Consider the following 21,027-nt stretch of genomic DNA (forward strand, 5'->3'; position numbering starts at 1 on the left):
CTGTAACCCAGACCAACTCCTTAAGGCTTTCCTGGAGAAATTTGAGGCTGCAGATGTCACCCATTACAATACTGTACCCCAAAGTGTAAAACATGACATTTCCTGTTCCCACTAGGTGGCGCTGTCCCTGGTGTCAAATATGGCAGTTGAAATATGTTCAGGGTGGAGCCTTATCCGGGACAATGTATGACAGAACGAGAGGCAATAAGATTTTCATGGCGAGTCATCGAAATTCGCCGTGGCGCCACGGCCTCACAGTAACCCGAAAACTCAAAGCTCCGCAATTTAACATGGCCCAGGTGTGTAGTTGACACTGACCAAATATGAAGCTTGTACGATGAAATTCCAATGAGGAGTTCGCAAAAAGTTCGAGGCATGGAAATGGCAAAATTAGAGCCAAATGTCACCGTCACTTCCAAATGGCGGACTTCCTGTTGGGTTTAGGACATGGCCATAATAGACTTTTATGTGCGTCTCGAGCGTTAGATATGTGTTCCGAGTTTTATACATGTAGGTCATACCCATCTCGGGGCTCGCGTTTCTCATTTTTCTAGGTGGCGCTACTGAGCCAATTTTATCTGGACATGTCTCACGGACATTAAAATACGTAAATTTTCACCAGACCTGACGCGTGTGCAAAATTTCATGAGTTTTCGAGCATGTTTAGGCCCTCAAAAGGCCGATTCATTTGCGAAAATAATAATAATAATAATAATAATAATAATAATAATAATAATAATAATAATAATAATAATAAGAAACAGAGCAGATACAATAGGGCCTTCGCACTTTTGTGCTCGGGCCCTAATAATAATAAACAGAGCAGATACAATAGGGCCTTCGCACTCGAAGTGCTCGGGCCCTAATAATAATGACAGCTAAACTTATTTTTTCTCAAAGCATTATTATGTCATTAATGTAATTTAAAATATTATTGTTATTATTGCAATTATTAAAAAGATAGTTAATTTGCATATTTTTTTTTAAATGAAATCTACAACTCACAGTATTACGTTAATGTTTCTTTACTGTCTTCTTTCCTGATATCACACAGCTTTTGTTAATTTTAATTAAACATTAATTGTGTTGGAATTATATAGGTATTAAAATGATTGAAATTAAAATACAATAAACACCAGGCATCGAAAAAGGATCTGCCAGGGTCTGCCCTGGGGGTCTTTTTTTTTTTCGCCTGTCCCGTTTGGTTCTTTTGCCATCAGAATTATTGTCTAAAGGCGAAGAAAGATGCCCAACGGATTTACTTTACCAAACGGACCACCCCGGCCTTGCCGTATTGGTCCATTTGATTGACCTTTGTTTTTATTGTTCATTTTATTTTATCTTCACTTGCTACACACGGGTCAAAGAGAGGTAGGGAAAGAAAAACATCGGGGAAGAGGAACGGTGATAAAGGGCAAAAAACAAAAACAAAGAGACAAAAAATACATATATCGATCACCTGGATCACCTGTTGAGAAAGAAAAAAGAAAACAAGCAAAAAAAAGAGCAATATAATAAACAACATCATCGCGATAATCTATTTGAATATAACAGTAAATACTAAATATTGAATATTATTGTGCAGCATGCAAGATCGACAGCGCACAGTGTGCTTTGAGGTAGGAGCCAAAAAGGGTGTAGTTTGTGTGTGTGAGCACCCGTGTGTACACCTGTGAGCATGAGCGCGCTTGTATTTAACAGGTTCCTTCATGTAATGATCTGTTAGAGGGTGTGGGGGGCCATAGCCCCGTCCTCCAGGGCATGAAGCAGGTATGGAGGAGATCCAGGCTCCAGACATCCAGAGACCCTCAGAGCACAAGAGACCAAGGAAGACCAACGGAGGGGCAACCGCGCCACTCTCCCGGAAAGAGCTGAGGAGAGCCCTAGATGAGGGGTCACTCAGCAGCAGCGGAGCAGAAGCCAGGGGGGGTTGCAGTGACGTGCCCGTGAGCTCCGCCAGCAGCCAGCTGTGCCAGAGTGACCGAGCCCCAGGCCCAGAGGCCGACGGCACCCCACCCCCGAAGGGGCCCAAGCGAGCCCCAGGCTCCAGGCCCTGACAAGCAGCTACCAGGAGTGAGCCGGTGCGTATCTGAACGCCCATCCCCGGACACCAAGAACCACCAATGCACCGATGTCCGAGGACGTCTGCCACTGGCAGGGGGAGTAGTGGGGAGAGATAGGCCTCCATTGGAGGGCCTGAGATGACCCTAGAGAGGTGGCGTCTGATACCTGACCTGACATATAGACACAGACAAACAGGCACACAGAGATACGAACATCCATTCCCACCCTCATGCTCTCATATGCAAATATTCAGCACTCACCCAACATGGAGACAGACATAGAGAGACACTGTACACACAATCACACTCCCCAAGCGTACTCTATACCCCAGGTCTAGATACCCTTGCCCCTAGAGGGGGAAACTGCACCCAGACCCAGGTAGTGTTACCCTCTTCCCTTGGGTGGAGAAGCAGACCGCCCCGACTCCGCAGCAGCAGGGAGGCCCCACATTCCAGACACCAATCGGACGGCCAACTCCTTCTCCCAGCCCCCACGCCCCAACAGGCAACAGAGAACGGGGGGGGGGGGGGGTGAAGAGGGCATGGAGCTACCTGCCAGAGAGCAGCAGGTAAGCGCATAGCCCCTCCCGATAGTCCTCAATGTATACGTGTATTTAAAATTGAGAGGTGGGCAATGGCGCCAGGGGTGAGGTGTACACCCTGATGGTCTTCTGGATGCCGTGTAGCATGCCCACCCCCAAGTTCCTATATGTAGTATGTGTTATGAGAGTGTGAGTAATGTGAATGTCTAAGTTGTGGGATAAAATTGAGGCACGGGCAGCCAGAAGGGGACGGGGGAAGGGGTTCCTCCCCTGCACCCTGGTGACACACCTTCACCCCAAGGCCCTGCATGTGTGGGTGATTGTGGTGGAGCAGGAAGAGGGAGGCAGCTGGAGATGGGAGGGAAGGAAGGGAGGGTCAAGTGGCCCCCCCATACTCTGGGCAAGGGGGCCCAGGCCCATCCGGACCGGGGCCCAGTTCAGCAGCGCCGCCCGGCCCCACAGAACCGGGGGCAGCCAACCCGACCCCACCACAGAGAAAACTGTACCCACCCCATAATTCACTCATCTCCCAGACTACACAAGACAATAGACACCCAGGCTGAGTTCTTCCTCCACCTCTCCTATATCTCTCCCCCACCTGCAGAGTGAGTTCCTGGAGAGAGGAGACCTCCTGCAAAGATGTAACAGCCTCCCCCACCAGTTGAAGAGCCCCTCACGTGGCTCAATGCACTGGCGGCACCCCGCGCCAGGGCTGAGCCCCCATACACCCACCCGCCCAACAACCCCGGTGACACACCGAACAGGACCCAAGTCCCCAAGGCCCAGCCAGGGCCCCAGCCCGGAGATGGAGCACCCCCAGAACCCCACGCCTGCCCCGGACCCACCCAGGGGCAGCCAGGCTACCAGGTCAGTAACACACGTCCGTCAGCACAGACCCTCCCCTATCCCTGGACCAGGCGAAGCTGAAGCTAATGCAGACGCTGGACCAGACGAGGCAGGACCGGACGAGGCAGGACCGGACGAGGCAGGACCGGACGAGGCAGGACCGGACGAGGCAGGACCGACGAGGCAGGACCGACGAGGCAGGACCGGACGAGGCAGGACCGGACGAGGCAGGACCGGACGAGGCAGGACCGGACGAGGCAGGACCGGACGAGGCAGGACCGGACGAGGCAGGACCGGACGAGGCAGGACCGGACGAGGCAGGACCGGACGAGGCAGGACCGGACGAGGCAGGACCGGACGAGGCAGGACCGGACGAGGCAGGACCGGACGAGGCAGGACCGGACGGCAGCGTGGCAGCTGCGGAACCAGACGGCAGCGTGGCAGCTGCAGGTGGTGGCACAGCAAGCAACAGTGTGGAAGCCGCAGGCGATGGAGCAGGTGGTGGCACTGCAGGCGACGGTGTGGAAACCGCAGGTGGAAACACAGGAGGTGGCTGAGTGGGATCAGAGCCGTCAGCGGACTCAAGGTGCTGGAGCGATTCCTGCGACCCTTCATAAATGACCGATGGCTGAAGCGGCTCCTCGGGCCCCTCAGCGAGGACGGACGGCTGAAGCGGCTCCTCGGGCCCCTCAGCGAGGACGGACGACAGAAGCGGCTCCTCGGGCCCCTCAGCGAGGACGGACGACAGAAGCGGCTCCTCGGGCCCCTCAGCGAGGACGGACGACAGAAGCGGCTCCTCGGGCCCCTCAGCGAGGACGGACGGCTGAACGGACCCCTCGGGCCCTCCAGCGGAGACAGGTACAGGGCCAGTAGGCACAGAGACCTCCGGCGGGTACAGAACAGAACCAGCAGGCGCGAAGTCCTCTGGCAGAGACGGATCAGAACCAGCAGGCGCGGAGACCTCTGGCAGAGACGGATCAGAACCAGCAGGCGCGAAGACCTCTGGCAGGGACGGATCAGAACCAGCCGGTGCGGAGACCTCTGGCAGAGGTGAAGCTGGTTGGAGCTGCGCAGGACAGTGGCTCTGTTCAGGCAGTGACAGCAGGATGCAGTCCTTAGCTGGCCGAATGAGCTCACTGGAGCTTCCAGTGTGGAACGGAGGTGGTAGAGTTAACTCCTCAGAGCTCTCAGCAGAGACCAATTGCTGAGACAGTCCTGTTGAGCTCCCAGGAAAGACAGGTTGCGCTGGCTTCTTCGTGTCCAGGGGTCCAGAGTTAACTGAATGCTGATATTCATTCTCTGGGGAGGCCCTGGAGAGAGTAAAAGTCTCTAAGTTGGCCAGGTCTTGAGGAGCGACAAAAATCTGTGTAGGGCTATCCTCCTCCTGAAAATGAGTGGGTGGAGCTGGTGGCTGAACAGACGGTGCTGGCAAAACAGGAGAGTGCACTGAGGTCGACTGAACCGGAGAGTGCACTGAGGTCGACTGAGCTGCAGGAGACTGAACGGAAGTCGACTGAAAGAAAGTATCCTTTTCACTCACCACAGCCAGCTGCTTTGACCTCCTGAAGTCCGGCTGTGGGGTGACGCGCCGGTGGCACGGCCGTCGTTTCCTTCCAGACGAGGAAGGAAACGACGTTGCTGCCAAGAATGAGGCTGGCAAATGGTGGTCGGAGCAGGACGTGAAGGGAGAAGAACTCTGTGGTAGCGGCCTAGAAATGCCTTTCCTTGGAGGTGATTGCTGCTGCTGTGCCGCAAGGAGATCCTTGCTCTGCTGTTGCTGCGTGGATCGCCGGGACTGGACAAGGTCTGCTAGCTCCTGGGCCTGTAGTGTGTCCCGGGCTCGTTGCAGCTCCTTAATCAGGCCTGTCACTTCCGGGAGTTGGTGAAAATGACAGTTTTTCACTAGAAAGTGCATTTTCTGAAGAAACTGCAGTGTGAATGCTTGAATCTGAATGTATGCACTGAAATGAATTAATTGCTGAATTTTAAGTTAAAAATAAAAATGTTGAATGAGCTGGAAAATACAGAGTTTTTAACCTGAAAATAAAAGTGCAGAACTTTTGAAAGCTGATGTTCACACAGAAGAAGTTGGAAAATAGCTGAAAAGTTTTTAAATTAAAATTTGGAAAACCTAAGAAATGAGAACAGAAAATTTAGAGTCAGAAAACATCTGAATGAATATTAAAAGTTCATATTCTTTGAATCACTGAATGACCAAAGTGTAATCCCTCCACTTGGATCCACACACTTTTAAAGGTTTACATCTCTGAGCTTTGAAAGACATGCTGTTGGAAAGAGAAGAACGATGGCTTCGTTTTGAGGGTAAAATGATGGCTGTAGAGCAAACACTGTGGACACAGCAGCAGTTTAAAGAGAAGTGTTTAAGATGAATCTTGGCACAGTGAGAGAGAGAGAGCTCGTTAGGCAGGCAGGTGTGAGCCTGGTTGCTATAGTGACTGCACCCAGTGGCTCCATACACACGAACACAGACATGCACCTCACTTTTGCTGCTTAAAATGAACAGAAAAGTCAGGTCGAAACAAATCGCTCCCAAATGAAAAGTACAGGTCCTATTGACGAAATTCTTTCACCGTGAGCGGCAGCAATGTCCAGTCTACCTAATTCTCAGTTTTCATGCCTGTGGAGTTTATTATATGGACGTGGTGACAGTGTAAAAACACCATGCTCTTCTGCTTTTCAAACGAACCTTCTGAGCCATTTTAACATTAGAGTCTATGGAGGAGTTGGAGGGAGGAGGCTGTGCATTGGTGACATTTATGAAAGAACCATAACACCTAGTACAATAGTAAACACATTGGATGAAAGAGGACAGGGATGGCTACGTTTTGAGGGTAAAATCATACCTGTAGAGCAAACGCTGCGGACACAGCGGCAGTTTTAAAAAATATTTTAAGATTAATTTTTTCGCTCCTCTCACTCTAGCAGTTGAGCTGTCTCACTCTAGCCCCAACATTCCGTCCCATACACACCCATTATAAACTCTGAAACGGGTGAAAAAACATCATGAAACTTAAACTGGAACTGAAGAAAAAGTATAAGAGATATTGAAAAGATAAATACAAGTTCAATAGTTGAATGTCTTGTCTTCGATTTAAAGTTTGAATGGTGGCTCTACGTCAATGTATGTCAGTAGTAGGAGTTTAAAATGAGTAAGTTGAATGATGATTTGAAGGGTCTCCCCATTGAAATACATGGGAAATTTTGTTGAAAAAGTTGAATAAAATTAAAAATATAAATGTTAAAAATGAGAAAAATAGAAGCAGTCATGTCCAAAAGAAGAGGAATCTAACGGTGTTTGAATGGTTTTCTAAGTTGAACGGTTTTGAAGGAGTAGGAGTACAAAAAGCGTGCGGAATAGATAATAATAAAATAGAATAATAAAGATTAGAAGAACAATACTGTGAATGCTTTTACAAGCATTCACACTAATTAAGATAGCCTCGATGGCATTTATTCCTACCATCCTAGCCTTGATGTCTGAGGTGGTGGAAATCCGCATCATCAGTCCTTGGATGCGGGACAGGTTGTGCTCCCGGGATAAGCCCGCTGGGTCCATGTACTGGTCGCATTGTTCTGTCATGGTTGGGCTGTGTGGCAGGCAGGCAGAAGTGGTGGACCCAAAATGCAGGACTCTTGGAGACGGGATTTAAACTGAAAATGCAGCTTTATTGCTGGACAAACTCCTCATAAAATAAAACTCACAAAAAGCAAGGCAAAAATAAAACAAGACACTGAACAGAGGTGCTGGAGGACCAGACATAACAAACACACAGCAAGTTAAAGGTACGACACAACAGAGAGCACAGGAAAACACAGGGCTTATATACACAGGGGAGTAATCAGGGAATGGGCAACAGGAGGGAGACACAGCTGGGAGAAATTAGGCTAACGAGACAGGGGAGAAGTAAATCTGAACACACTGACATGAGACAAGAACTTTCAAAGTAAAACAGGAAATCAGAAACAAATCACAAAAACACAAACTTGACACAGAGAGAAAGAGAGAAAGAATATGACACATAAAACAGAAGACAGTGACTTAAACTAAAGGCCTGAACACCAACTAATGTGAAATGAACAAAACCAAGAATAACCCTTAATACAAAATCAAACCAGCACAACTCAAAACCCCAAACAAATCATATATTTAGAAAAACAAAACAGAAACAGAAAAAGCTGGGTCAAAATTGACCCAGAACCGTGACACTTATTTTCTCAGTCACTACCTACAGTTTCTGACCATAGGTGAGGGTAGGAACATAGATCAACCAGTGCGAACTAGAGGTCATCTCCTGATGAGGCCAAGAGAGCCACATCATCTGCAAACATGAGATCCCGAGTCTACATTTGGGCTGTGCCTTCAAGTTCTTTCCATAAATTATGAACAGTGAATTTGTGACAAAGGGCAGTCGTGTTGAGGCCACCAAGAATAAATATGACTTGTTTCTCACTATGTGACCCAGGCTGTCACTGCAGTTGTACAGGGACCAGAAACAATTAAAAACAACTAAAGCTAAATACACTACAGGCTATACTCAGGGCAGACTTTGACAGGAGGGATAAATAGTTGCTACCTTACTGTCTGTGTTTTGGGACCAAAGGTGACACCTCTATCATGTAGTTTTTCCAGCTGAGTGTTGAAAAGTCACATCAGCTGATGGAGTTTTCCTCACTCTCAGCAAGGTCATTGCTTTGATCAGAGATTGTAAAGAAGCTCTTCTTTTCATATGTGGCATGACCAGGGCATACCCCAGCTTTCTCAGGTAAAAATATATGGATGTCTCCAATGTTCTGATGACTGAATAAAGCAATGGAGTCTTTCCTCTTTAAAATGAAACTCAAGAGTTCCTTTTACTTAAACTCTAGATCTGGAATTCGGTGCTTTTGACTGGAGTCCTCTCAAAACATTTCCAATTTTAAAAAGCACTAATAAATGCAAGAATTGAAAACAATAATGTCAGATAATTAAGAACAAATTGTTGGACAAAGTCATAAAAAAATGAAATGACAGACTGCACAAGAAAAGGGAAGTAAATGTGGACGCTGTGAGTGGGATTTAACACAACACAGTTAGGTACATGCTCACACAGACAGAAATTCAAATACATAAATGTGCTTTGCTTCCACTTGACTTAGCTAGAGATACCATATCAAAACATCTCAGTGGGTAAAGAAGACACCATTTGGTATGTTTTATCCAGCACAACAATGCCAGGTGTGGGTACAAGCAAACCAAAGTCTCGCTGTAAACAACATACCCGTTCCACACTGGCAGAGACACACACCTGTAATTTTGGATCTGTGTGATTTAAGAAATGACAAATACCACTTAGGAAAATGAAATCTTTAGTTATTAAAATAAAAGTTAGATTAAATTAGTGACATAAATAGCTGCACAAAATAAATTAATAACGAATAAAATAATAACTAGATTTAAAAGACACAGCACAGTCTCATCGTGGCTTATAGATGTGCTTAATTAATCGTACTAACCAAGTGAGAAGTGGAATACTAGTATTTTATTTGTCTGTTGCTTAGCTTTATTAGCAGGTATGCATCCATACATGGATGAATGCATTTTTGCTTACAAAGCTTCCTTAGAATTAAAGTTGATTTTGCACTCTATTTTTTACTAAAATATTGAAGTATAGAGACGTGTTTTCACTTGTAAAAGAGTGTGATGGGGGAGTAGATGTGATGCTACACTGCTTACCTATGTTTTCAGTAGTTGTTTGTTCAGGTTTAAGTGAATACATTTAATAAAAGAAATAATTATATTAGGCAGCAAAACTTGTGAGGGGTTTGTACAAGATTGTAGCTGGGCTGGAATGAAATCTCTGTCTGTCTGTCTGTCTGGTTTAAACAGGCTGCCGTATTCCAACCCATGTAAAGGTTTGACTTCAGCATACAGTTTACTTATTTACATTTCAACCTTAGACTATTAATGCCTAAAAATAGCTAAAGTTCATGTTATTGGCATGCAATGGCAAATGGATCCCTTTGGAGTTATTTTCTTGGGAGGACAGTCTCATGTCTATGTTTTTAGGATACTTTTTCCTCTTTAAGATGAATTTTTTGTCTGTCTTGGTGGGTGACAGAGAGTGCGCCTTAATACACTAACATTAATAATGTAATCCAATGTTTAGAAGACAGCTGCAGTCAAATGGAAAACAATTGCTGCCCTCTTGTCCCCTGTTATCTATGTATTTAAGCTTCCCATCAGCCTTATCTTTCTGTTACCTGCCTACAAATTCCCCCAGTTACACGAAGGAGAAAGAGAAGAAAGAGTATTATCGTATCACAGGAAAGGCAGGATATTGTAACGACATGACAGAATCAAGTTTAAGTCTAGTGTCAAGGTCTTGCCACCTGTCACACAACAGTTTTCAAGCTCATTCTTCTTCACCGTTTCCATTCTCAGTCTATCTTTATTCTTTCCCAGATATAAATTGTCTCCCCTTTTTTGACTTTCCTTTGTGACCTGGTATGATCTGAAGCTGTATTAGAAATGCACAAAGGGAAAGCCAGTTGAAAAAAGATCTTTAATACCTTATACCTTACTTTGTACTCCTGCATATAGTTGTTCTGTGTTGTATGTGGAACAATGGATATTTTAAAACCACCTCCTTAAATTCACAGCCTTGCAACTTCATCCACGCTTCCCCCTTATACACGTGCAGAGCTTCAGTTTTCTTTTCTGCTTTCATTTTCTTTCACTTGTTTCAGTGATTCACTGCCCTCATCATTCCTGGATCGACGTCTTCAACTGCATTTTTGTGCAAATCATCAATTCACTCTTAAAGCTGATGATCAGCAATTCCCAACCACCCTTTTCAACCTTCTCACCTGCCTGCCCCAGACATTTTCCCTGCCTTTTTTTTTTCACATCAGCAGCTATTTTATTCACTCTAAAAGCTCCTCTGGCCGCCCCAATCTGCCTTGATTTCCTTCCAGTTGTTCTCATCTGACCAAAGGAATCCATCATACATCTCCCTACAGGCAGCCTCAAAATCTCTACATTTTTGGCCCCTTCAGAGAGCTCAAGCACTCTATCTTTTCTACCTCAAAATGGAAACCTTTCAGTATTGGCTTCTTTTAGTCTTTTTTCATCTTAATGTCCATTCCCCCTAAATTAACTTAAGATTTGTTTCAGTGCAGAAAGTAGTAGCTGACATTCTCCCCAAATTTGCTCATTTCAATCTGAAAGATTTTGTCAAAGTTTGTGTTTACTGTGTATGTTGGAAATTTCACCGTAACTCTCACCATCGATCTCCCCTCAAACGTTCAGCACGATTCTGAGAAGTAAGCTGAAGATACTTTACACATAGGGCCTAAGGCAGTTAATAGAACTACACATCCATGAAATCAAGTTGGCAGGAAACAGAGCAGACAGCACGGTCAAGTCAGGCATATCAGACAATCAAGGTGTCACAAAGAAACCCTCCATGTACTGAGAGTATTAGCAAACAAATGCAGAACAGCTGGGCTGGCAGGTGGCAGGTGACACAGTCAGTCAGTTAATGAGCAGATGCGAGACGCTCTCCGGAACCAGCAATATTAGCGAGTAAACAGTGAACACATGGAAAAACTGAAAACTGTATATATGTGTATATATATATATATATATATATATATACATATATATATATATATATATATGTATATATCTCCCAGAGGGATGCTCGAGGATGGTGTGGATGACTGAGTAAGCAGGATCTGTTGCAACTCTATCTCGGCTTTATTTTCTTCTGAGAGTACAGCTGACAGCCAATCACCTGCTCAACAGACTGGACAATACACTGGCTGAGGTCCCTGGAAGAAGAATGAGGCTGAACCGCAGACAGGAATAATTTGAGAAAAAAATAAATAAAATATATATATATATATTTATATGTATATTATGTATGCTGCTTGAATGTAACCAGAAGAATGCAGGCATCTACATGCCACAGTGTACCATTTTAAAATGAGTTTTCCATATGAATTTTTAAAGGATTATTTCCTCTATATTTTATCATTTATGGAAGCATCTGCTAAAAACAACTGATAATACACTGGCACAAACATACCAGGACATTTTTTGTATGAATTATTTATTGATTGATTTTTTAAAAGTGCATATAAGCAATTGTAAAACCTTTACATGCAAATTATTTGTAAGCAAACTCTAGAAGAAAGCGAAAAAATTTCCTTGTTTTTGAATTTGTAGAAATATTTCAGTTTTGCATGATTATCCAAAATGACATACAGTAACTTTGCAGGCTGCTGTTTTGCCCTGAGCTTCACTACCATTGGCATGATATTCTCTTTAAAAATGTGTTTTTCTTGGTTTGGCTGCGTCTCACCCGATCCTCACTCGTGATAGCATCTGTGTTTTGCCTCGTCTCTCCATGCTCTTTTTTTTCTTTGCTTTTTTCATTCTACTCAACTGGTTGTGATAGATAGCTGGCCCTTCCTGACCCTGCTGGAGATCCCTTGAATGTTTATATTTTCTCTGTAATATGTAGGGTCTTCACCTTGCAGTATATAGTTCCCTGAGGCAACTGTCGCTGTGAACTGGCACAATACACTCAGCATCCCCTATGAGTCCATTACATGCACATCAACCGAAAAGATCTGAAAACAAAGGTCAAGTATAAATCTAATAAATTCTAATCAATAAAGTTCACAACTTCCTATAAGTTTCCACTACACTTTGATTTTTTATTTCCAAATGTCTTTAACAGCATCTTCAACACTCGTATTCATCTTTTAATTAGCATTTGAAGCTTGACCAGATTTTCCACTTCAAATTTGGTGGATGAGAAGCGATGTCTCGACACTCTGTCTGGTTCATCTTCAAACCCCCCATCCACCCTTTTGTCATACTCTCTCATGTTAGGCTATCTTCTTTTTCCATCTGGGATACAGATGACTTTTAAAGAGTATGAAAGACAGAACAGAAAAGAAAAAATTTAAATAACTGTAATTTGTCTGGCTTGAGATCCTGCAGCTCTTGGAGGCTGCATTTCATTTCGAATGAAAAGACACAGCCCGAGGGCTTGATAAAGACACTTTATAGATAAGAAGGAATGAATAAACATGCATAGAAAAATTGTTGAGAGTACAACAGACATGTGTTATGAGCTTTGAGGTGAGATTTGGCTTGCTGCTGCACTGTCTCTGCCTGTGGTGGCTCTTGAGAAAATGGACCAGGTGCATAGTACGCACAGCAGCACATGCAGTACTTTCTCTCTATTCACTATCCAAGGACTGTCATAATAACTGAGTGGCCACATTCATGGGCTGATGTAGTTCAGTTTCTCCGGATTTCAATGTTTGCCTTGGAACTGGATTACACCCGTGTTTCATGACCCTGAAGAAAACAGCAAAACATGTTTCAGCAGAACCCCCCCCCATGACCCTGAATATTGTGATTTAAATGCAAATGTGAAATTTAATGTAATGCTAATTTAATTTGTACCATTTGTGGTAACCACATTTCTTAATACATTTATAAATACATTTCTTATAGCAGAACTATTTTTTTTTTTAAATAGAAACTGCTTGTGGCGTCACATACTTGTTCATTGACAACAGACAGCCTTTTTAAAGAGGTGATCCATTATGCACAGCTAAAAAAAGGAAGACAGAAAATGTCACAATTTCAATGGGTGGAAAAAAAACCATGCTGGATGTTTCTACTGATAGAGACTGGGTAATGAGTTAGGAATTAATTCTGAAAACTATCAACCTACAGAAGGCAACAACCACAAAACCAAAGTAAAAAAAAAAATATTCAGCAGGCTAATCCATTTTGCTGAAATTTCACTGCAACAACTCAAAATGGTTCTCAGTAGTTTGTATTGCCTCATTTATTTGTATGCATGCCTGGCACACCTGGGAAATGCTCCCATTAAAAGGGTGGATGGAGGATCTCCTCTGAAGATCTGGATCAGGGGATCATGGAGCTCCTGGACAGTCTGAGGTACAACCTAGTGCTGTCAGATGGATGGAAATCTAATGTTTGGGGGTCAGCCTGTCAAGCTCTCCTAGAGTAACTGCCGGTCTCCTGGAATCTCCTATATGCTATTGAGACTGTGCTGGGAGACAAAACAAACCTTCTGGCAATGTCACTTACTGATGTACAGTCACGGGGCATGGGCTACTTCTGCAACCTGTTACCCAAGTATCGTAGCATTCAAGTATTGTCTCATGCTAGTGACACGGACACTGGCCAAATGCAAAACTGCTGCAAAAACAGTCAGAAAAGATGAAGAGGGGAAAATGTCAGAGTAGCAGTTTAGTTTGTTACAGTCAACGGCAAAAGAAGTTACAGTGTAGTGATGTAGTCTCACTGCTGGCCTTTTAGCCTTAAGCATGTTTGCCTTATCCCCTCCAGAGCACTACAAGTTCACAGACAGTAAATTGGTATTTTGATGGGCTGTCTTTGTCAGCCTGCGGTCTCATTAGCACATTTAACATTTTTGGTTTATGGTGAGGAGATATCAGCTGAAAGGATTTGTTGTTCTGCAGCAAAGTATTATCATAAAAACATGGAGACGTGTATAAACATTCACTATAAAGACAGCTCCTTGGGCTCTCCCACGCTCTGTGCTGTTATTAAAGCTGGTTACAGGTACTTTCTCTCATAGTCTTTATCTCTTCTAAATAATTCAACACTTGCCCTACGGTTCCCCCACCATCTAAAACTGATGGATGGCAAATGTTCAGCACTACTGTACACGGTGTTCTCTGAGAAGTGTTGAACCATTTTCTCATGCTCCATGAATTATTGAGAGTTTGTCACCAACATGTTCCGCCATCAGTAAACTGAAATGTGTTTTCCTGAAGGACTCCAAACAATCACCCCCCCCCCCCCTTCCCAACACACACACACACACACACACACATACACACACACACACAAAATTGTGTAGAGGGAGATTTTAACACAATGCAACAAGACTGCAAAAAAGACTCACACATTTCCCTGTCAGTGGATGAGAGTCTGCCTTGTGGAGTCGATCCATCATCTAAACCGTTTATTCTCAGGTCCTCAACCTGTCATTGAAAGTGAGGACAACTTCAGTATACAGGAGGGAAATCTCTCATTACATTCAAAACAGACTGAGAATGCAAGCCAAAAGAGTAAAGCCACAACAATAATTCAAGGGAACTTGAAAATGGGAAAAATTGCAATGAATCCCCCCCCAAACCTGAAAAAAAATGTTCTACTGTGTGTGTGTGTGTGTGTGTGTGTGTGTGTGTGTGTGTGTGTGTGTGTGTGTGTGTGTGTGTGTGTGTGCGCAACTGGCAAACATACAGAGGATCAGCATCCTGCACCAAACTGGCAAGCTCTATCATCAAATTCTGCAGAGGCAACGGTGCTTCATACATCTGTACACGATAAAGTGTTCGATGCTTTATCCACAAGGACGACTCTGATCCGGATGCCTAAAGAAAAAAATAGTATCAAAGCCTCAGCTGAAACATTTGAATCCTTGGAAGAAAAGCATGCCAGAAAGGTCAAAGATTATAGTTAATGACACAAAAGCTCCCTTGTAGCTGGTGGAAAGTTAGTGTTACACTTGGGGGCTCTGCAGCAACATGGACAAGAGCTTGGCAGGTGAAGCTCACTGAAAGCTTCTGAGATTTCAATAGGTAAAGATTTGCAGATATTCTGAAGGCTTTATTTCAAGCAGCTCTGCAGTGCCCACAGTGTGAGGATGATGCCTCATGACAAGGGCAGCATTAGGCGGATTTAAGCACAAATGCTGTGTGTAAACTGTTATAGAGGTCAGAGAGGTTTCGCCAAGTCAATTAGTGACTTCATACAGACGATGCTCATATAAAGGTTTCAAAGATAATCTTCTAGCAGCATTATGTTCTCAAGCAATTAAAGCTATATTCAGGCACAAAGAGTGTTAGAAATATTTTAAATATGCCCGTCTTCACTTCAGTAATTACTTTTCAGCATTATTTCTGGCAGATCCTGATTTTCTTTCAACAAAAATTAATTGGAAAGTCTCCGAGAGAGTTCAGACTGTGAGGAATTAAACAGTGATCAATTCACGTCAAATAATGTCTGATAGAAATACCATTTTAGAAAAAAGTAGCCCCAAACTGCTGTGAACAATTACATAGAAAATTAGTCTCTAGAGCTTTTGTTGCAATGACCTTCAGGACAGGAAGTCATTCAGTCCAGGTGAAGTGCCTGCTATTGTCCTGGACGCAGAGGATCAAGTGAACCGTGCAATCTGTCATCCTGAGGGTGATGAAATATTTGCTTCGTGGATGCTGCCGGCAATGGGTGAGGTGCTACTGGCAATTTCCAGGTTGCCGCTGACCTTAAGGACGATGCCATTTATTCTAAGCAGCCGTGGAGGTCAGAGATCACCATGAGAGGTAGAGCAAGCTATTTTCAATGGGTGGGAAAAAAACCACACCACTGTGCTGTCTCGCACTAATAAACAGTGCCTCATATCAGAAGCCCACTTTAATTATGTATACGTTACAAATCATTTGGCGGTTGTTAATTAATATTTAATTGTGAAGCCTTGTTGTTTCATATTAACAAGACAGTCAGAATGAACAATGGCAAATATTCCGACTTTGCAGAACAAGAATAAATAAGAAATGACAGCGTGCTTTAAATAATGAATGCGATGAATGATGTCATCCGTATGTCGCTTTATGTCACCAACACATATTGTCCTAATTCTAAACAAAGGCGATGATGAATGAGCCTGGTTGCTGCTGTTGTTGCTTTAATATACTAATCAATATCAGTGAGGATTAGTGAGCTGAAAGATGTTTCCATGACAACCTCAGTTAAACTTGATTTATTCGAGACACGCTCCTCAGAGGCCCGCTGAGACAACGGGTTGCTATAATGTGCGCATGGCTCATTAAGCTCAGGTAATAATGAACCAATGGCAAGCTCAGGTTGTCTCTTCAAATCCTTATTTTCTGCAAGAAACACTAGATGGCAGCGCAGGCCAAGCAATGGCCGCCCACCGAGCATCCGCTTGGCAGAGTGAGATAGAGTCCACCAGTTGTTCCTCCAGCACTTGTGCAGTTTCTGTCGGCAGCTGCCGCTGAGTTCGTTCACTTTCAGGCGTTATTTGCCGAGGAAAGCCTACAATACCCTCCAAGGTCAACAGATCACCTGCGGACCCCCGAACCACGCCAGGACACCCAGTTTCTTCTGGAGGAGCGCTGAGCAGTTGGAGCTGATTGAAGGACGCCATGCATTACTTCTGGATATACAGCGTTTGGATCCCCTTCCTCGCTTTCCTCTTCGGATTTCAAGGTAAGAGAGACAGTTTCATTCATTTGCCCTGTGAATGTAGCAGGAGTTAGACTATGCTGTGATGCAGTTTTGGGCTGTTTGGAAATTGTTTGGAGCTGTGTTAGCTGCCTGTTAGTGCCTCGTTCTGTTACCTGGCCCTTTGAATTGTGGCTGTTGCGCACTTAGGAAACTGTATCACTAAGTGTATGACTTTAGACATTAAATGATCTGTGTCAGACAGACTTCGCTGCTCAGCAAGGTCAAGGTGCATAACACGTTTGTAAACTTGATAGATGCCAGGGGTCGGACAAGTGGCACAGGAGCAACACGCCTGCACGGAGACTGAAGGTGAAGTTTGCCTTTGCTGTTAGTAGGGAGGTTCAGGGCAGACAGGAGCAGACTGAGACAATTCCCAAGTGTTCAGAGCAAAGCTTCCAAGTTTCATCTACATTTCCTTACTGGTGGGTCTCTGGGAAACTGGATGCTTGTCGTTTGAGGGCCAGAGTTTGCATGTTTTCTAATATCCAAAATGTGATTCTGTGTAGTTTAAATCAGTTTTATCTATTAGAAAAAAACCCCCTCTGTAGATGAGACCTAAACAAGAGGTGCTCACTTGACACTTTCATCTGTTGATGGTTTATGTCGTTTGAAGTTTTTGATACTTAGTAACAGTGTGATCTCAATAGTATTAAAAATTGCAGTTTTATATGCCCCAGAGTGGTTTTGCAATACTCCAGTAGACTCTAACCTATGGAAGAGTGAAAGCCACCCTCTGTTATAAAGCTAGACAGTGTTGATCACATTCTCGCCTAATCTACCAGTCTTATTTAGTCTATACTGGATCTTTTCTCTGTTCATTGATGTGATCTGACCTCACAGATCTACTTTGCTTTCGACCGCGAGCGCTCTAATTGAGCTGATTTAGCACCTCTCCGGGAGCTGAGAGTTAAATCAATTTGGTTCTTTTGTCTCCCATAGGAGCACGCTACCTAGAAAAGCATACAGCCTGACCAAGCATATTGGATTCAGTTTGACAGTGCTCTGATGCTGGCAAGTAGCCTGGAATAGTGTGATGTGCCAGATTGGGGCAACTAGAGAGCGAGAGAGGAAAGGAGGAGAGGAAGAGAGATAAGTGGGGATAGGAAGAAGGAAAATGTGACGAGTGGAACGGGAATCAGATGGATTTTTTATTTATTTTAATTTTTTGTTACATTCAAAATTACTTATTGGCAGAAAGTAATGCTCTCAAGCATCCTCAAGCACCTCATTGCACAGGATATCAGTAGGAGACTGAAGAACGTTAAAGTGTGTTTGAATACTCCAATGTTACCACTAGTTCTTTGATGGTGAGAAATGGTCTGTCTCCCTTCACTATTACTTTGTACCTCTCTTTATTTCATCCTCCTCTTTCCTCGCCCACGAGTCTTCTTTTTATGCAGCTCATGTAGAGCGCACTGCTTGTCCTGAATTTTAAAGCACAAATGGCAGATTACTTCTCAGAGCAGAGGCTTATGAGAAGTTTGCTTTTAAACTTGGTGTACTGTAGCACACACGCTAAGAATAACTGATTACTATCATCGGATTAATGTTGATTTTTTTTTTGTTATCTTATTATAATTTTTTTTTTAACAAGTTTTCTGCTATGCCGATAATGATAAATCCTCGAAACAGAGCCAGCCACATTCCATCAAATCTCCAAACAGTTGTCTTGGCAGATGCACAACTGTTGTCTACAGTCACAATCAGCACTGGCACTGAACTGTGCTGTCTGGGGATGTGGCTCATTTACTTACTGAGCCACTGCTGATAAAGAAAAGAATGATGGATGGAGATTTGGTCTGTCACTTCAGCTGCTGCTTCTGCTTCCTCCTCCTAGTTGCGTCTTTTCCATCTTTCACAGTGTTCATTTCAAACTGTAATACTGTATGTGGCCAATTCAGCTGGGACAAGGCCTCTGACTCTGTGTTACCATATTAGTTGTTGCATATTTTATAGGTTAGACCGTGGCAAGCTGCATACAGAAGTGTCAATCAGAGATCACATTATCTGAGGGAGGGGGAGCTGGAGAACTTTCAGGGTGTCTGTAAGGTAGTCTTATATTTTTTTGTAGACGTGTTGGGGATATTCATTATAGGTGGCTTATAAAATGCCACCTGCAATGTTTTCCCAAAAAATAATTGCCTTGTATAGAGACAGTCTACAAATGAATTATGATTTATCGATATGGTGTTCTATTTCTTTGTAAAACAAACTCATCTTTCTTCACCAAGTACAGATTCTTTTTTGTTCTCATGTCTGTGCAGCACATGAATCCAAGCTGGAGGTCTTTTTTTTTTTACTTACTTTAAAAGAACTCTATTCTTCAAAGAGTTGCCTTCCTGCTTTGATCTTCATATTTGCCTCCTCATCAGGGCACTAGAGTCCCTCTCCTGATGGTTTCATTTAATTAATTAGGACAAATGACAGTATGTAATGTTAATAGTGGCTGTTTTGCACATTACCTTCACAGTGGGAGAGAGATGCCGTACAGGAACGTAGAAAGAAAAGAGGAGAGGACATATTTAGTCATTTATCTAGTTTTCTTTTAAGGAATTAGTAGATCCTAAGTTCCTACTAGGCATTTTTGACTTCTGTGTTGTAGAAACCTAACACACAGCTTTTGTTAAGATAAAGCAGAACATAATAAAAATGAGACAAAATTCATTACTGATATCAGTTTTCTTGGCTTATTCAGATTACTGATGTTTTGTAAGTGCGACCTGTTGGTACCAATTTTTCTGATTTTTGATTTGCTTTCTAAGTGACAGCATATAGAAGCAAAAATCCCTTTTCTTCAGTGCAGAATATTGTTATCATAATGAACTTAATTGTTAAATTCTTACTATGGTAAGTTACAGGAGCTTAAACAACTGAAAATAAAGAGCTCAGCTACTGGGAAAAGCTACAAATAATTAAATGAAAAATTAAACCGGTGTACCTGCACCATACCTTTGACCTTACCGAACAACAGCAAGTGCAGCAAATTTACATTTCACAAAACAATTATCAGGTTTTTTAGTATGTTTGTAACTTCATCAGATAACAGGTGTGGGAGGGTGTGGTTTGTAGTTCAGCTGCAGGGGAGGGGTGGAGCAGTGGGTTCAGGGTGTGGTGTCAGGGGAGGCTGATCTACACAGCCGTTCTCCATCACCTAGTCATGCCTCCCCTATATTTGTAGGACGCCGGCCGGGACCTGACGGCAGAGCTGTGTACTGCACTGGAGAGAGTCAGCTGGAAAGCTGCACAAGCAGAAAAATGAAAGAACACTGTTTAAAAAAACCCCAAAATGTTCAAGTGCCTGCAACGGCGTGTGCCTTTGGTCCTTTCTACCACAACAGGACATCAACTTTTTTCTCTTTTTCAATTTCCTCATAACTGCTTTGATCCTTTGCTCATACCGAGGCTGCTGGTTTGTGGCTGTTTCTGAGCTCTGGATTGCTTTAGCGTTAGCCACTCTAACTTTGTTAGCCTGATCAGAGTGATTTAAGTGTCTGATTAGGATTTTCATTACAAATATTTACTGGCGGTCCACCAGTAGTTAACTTTGGCTAACAGACTGGCTAGGTAACTTTAATGGTGGTTGTCCCTGATTTATTTGCCTTTCCAGCGAGTCACGCGTCTCCTGCTACATAATCTCTGCTCGTGGCAGAGATTCAAATCTTTTTTTCTTTTCTGGAGATCTACTGCAAGCTAGGGGACCACTAAAACCACAGTCAGCAGCAAGTGGAGCACTGGCTTATTTGTAGCTGTGCACTCACAGAGCAAAACTAGAAATATCTATAGTCGATTTTTGAGATTGAAAAGCCAGCTGAATGCTCTGTGTCCTGAATTCTTTGAGAAACAATTCAAGTAAGGCAACATTTAGAAGGACTCATTTCAATCTGTGATTTTAGTCTTGGCCCTGGACTTCTGTTAGCTGAAAATTTCTAGTTGCTGTATTTGTGGTGGTAGATGCAGAGTTTATTTTTGGGTGACTGATTCACTCAGTATGTCTAATGGCTGAAGATTTGTCTTGATTTGTCTTAAACGGTGTATGGCAAACACAAAATGAAACAAAGCTAAACAGTGGGGGACAGCTAATGTATAGGGAATGAGGAGGGTAAGAATATAACTTATGTGAAGGGCTCATGTCAAGAACTTGGAAGAGAAGCAAATAAGGAAATAAAATGCAATAGATGGGAAAGAAACAGCGTTGCTAAAGCACACTGGACACAGGCCCTGTACTCATGCTAATGGTGACTTT

At 43.5% G+C, this 21,027-nt stretch overlaps 2 protein-coding genes and 1 long non-coding RNA gene across 3 annotated transcripts in view; 1 reads left to right on the top strand and 2 right to left on the bottom strand.

Annotated features, from left to right (window-relative positions):
- Positions 1-3,123: 3,123 nt before the first annotated feature.
- Positions 3,124-7,052, bottom strand: LOC120443537 (SH3 domain-containing protein C23A1.17-like). Its single transcript, XM_039622395.1, has 3 exons — positions 6,887-7,052; positions 3,520-5,320; positions 3,124-3,139 (listed from the first exon to the last, which is right to left on the bottom strand). Exons 1-3 carry the CDS (start codon positions 7,050-7,052, stop codon positions 3,124-3,126), a joined length of 1,983 nt encoding a protein of 660 aa, XP_039478329.1.
- Positions 7,053-14,441: 7,389 nt separating this feature from the next.
- Positions 14,442-19,238, bottom strand: LOC120443640. Its single transcript, XR_005615555.1, has 3 exons — positions 19,089-19,238; positions 14,778-14,908; positions 14,442-14,515 (listed from the first exon to the last, which is right to left on the bottom strand). It is a non-coding gene; the product is annotated as an uncharacterized LOC120443640 (long non-coding RNA).
- LOC116328960 (limbic system associated membrane protein) overlaps positions 16,315-21,027 on the top strand; it is a 1,233,629-nt gene continuing 1,228,916 nt past the window's right edge. Inside the window, exon 1 of the mRNA XM_039622696.1 lies at positions 16,315-16,766. Within this exon, the coding sequence (XP_039478630.1) occupies positions 16,703-16,766 (64 nt within the window). The 5' untranslated portion in view covers positions 16,315-16,702. The remainder of the gene's footprint in view (positions 16,767-21,027) is intronic.

The sequence above is a fragment of the Oreochromis aureus genome, linkage group 14 (genome assembly GCF_013358895.1).
Source record: "Oreochromis aureus strain Israel breed Guangdong linkage group 14, ZZ_aureus, whole genome shotgun sequence".
In the NCBI taxonomy this organism is placed as follows: Eukaryota; Metazoa; Chordata; class Actinopteri; order Cichliformes; family Cichlidae; genus Oreochromis; species Oreochromis aureus.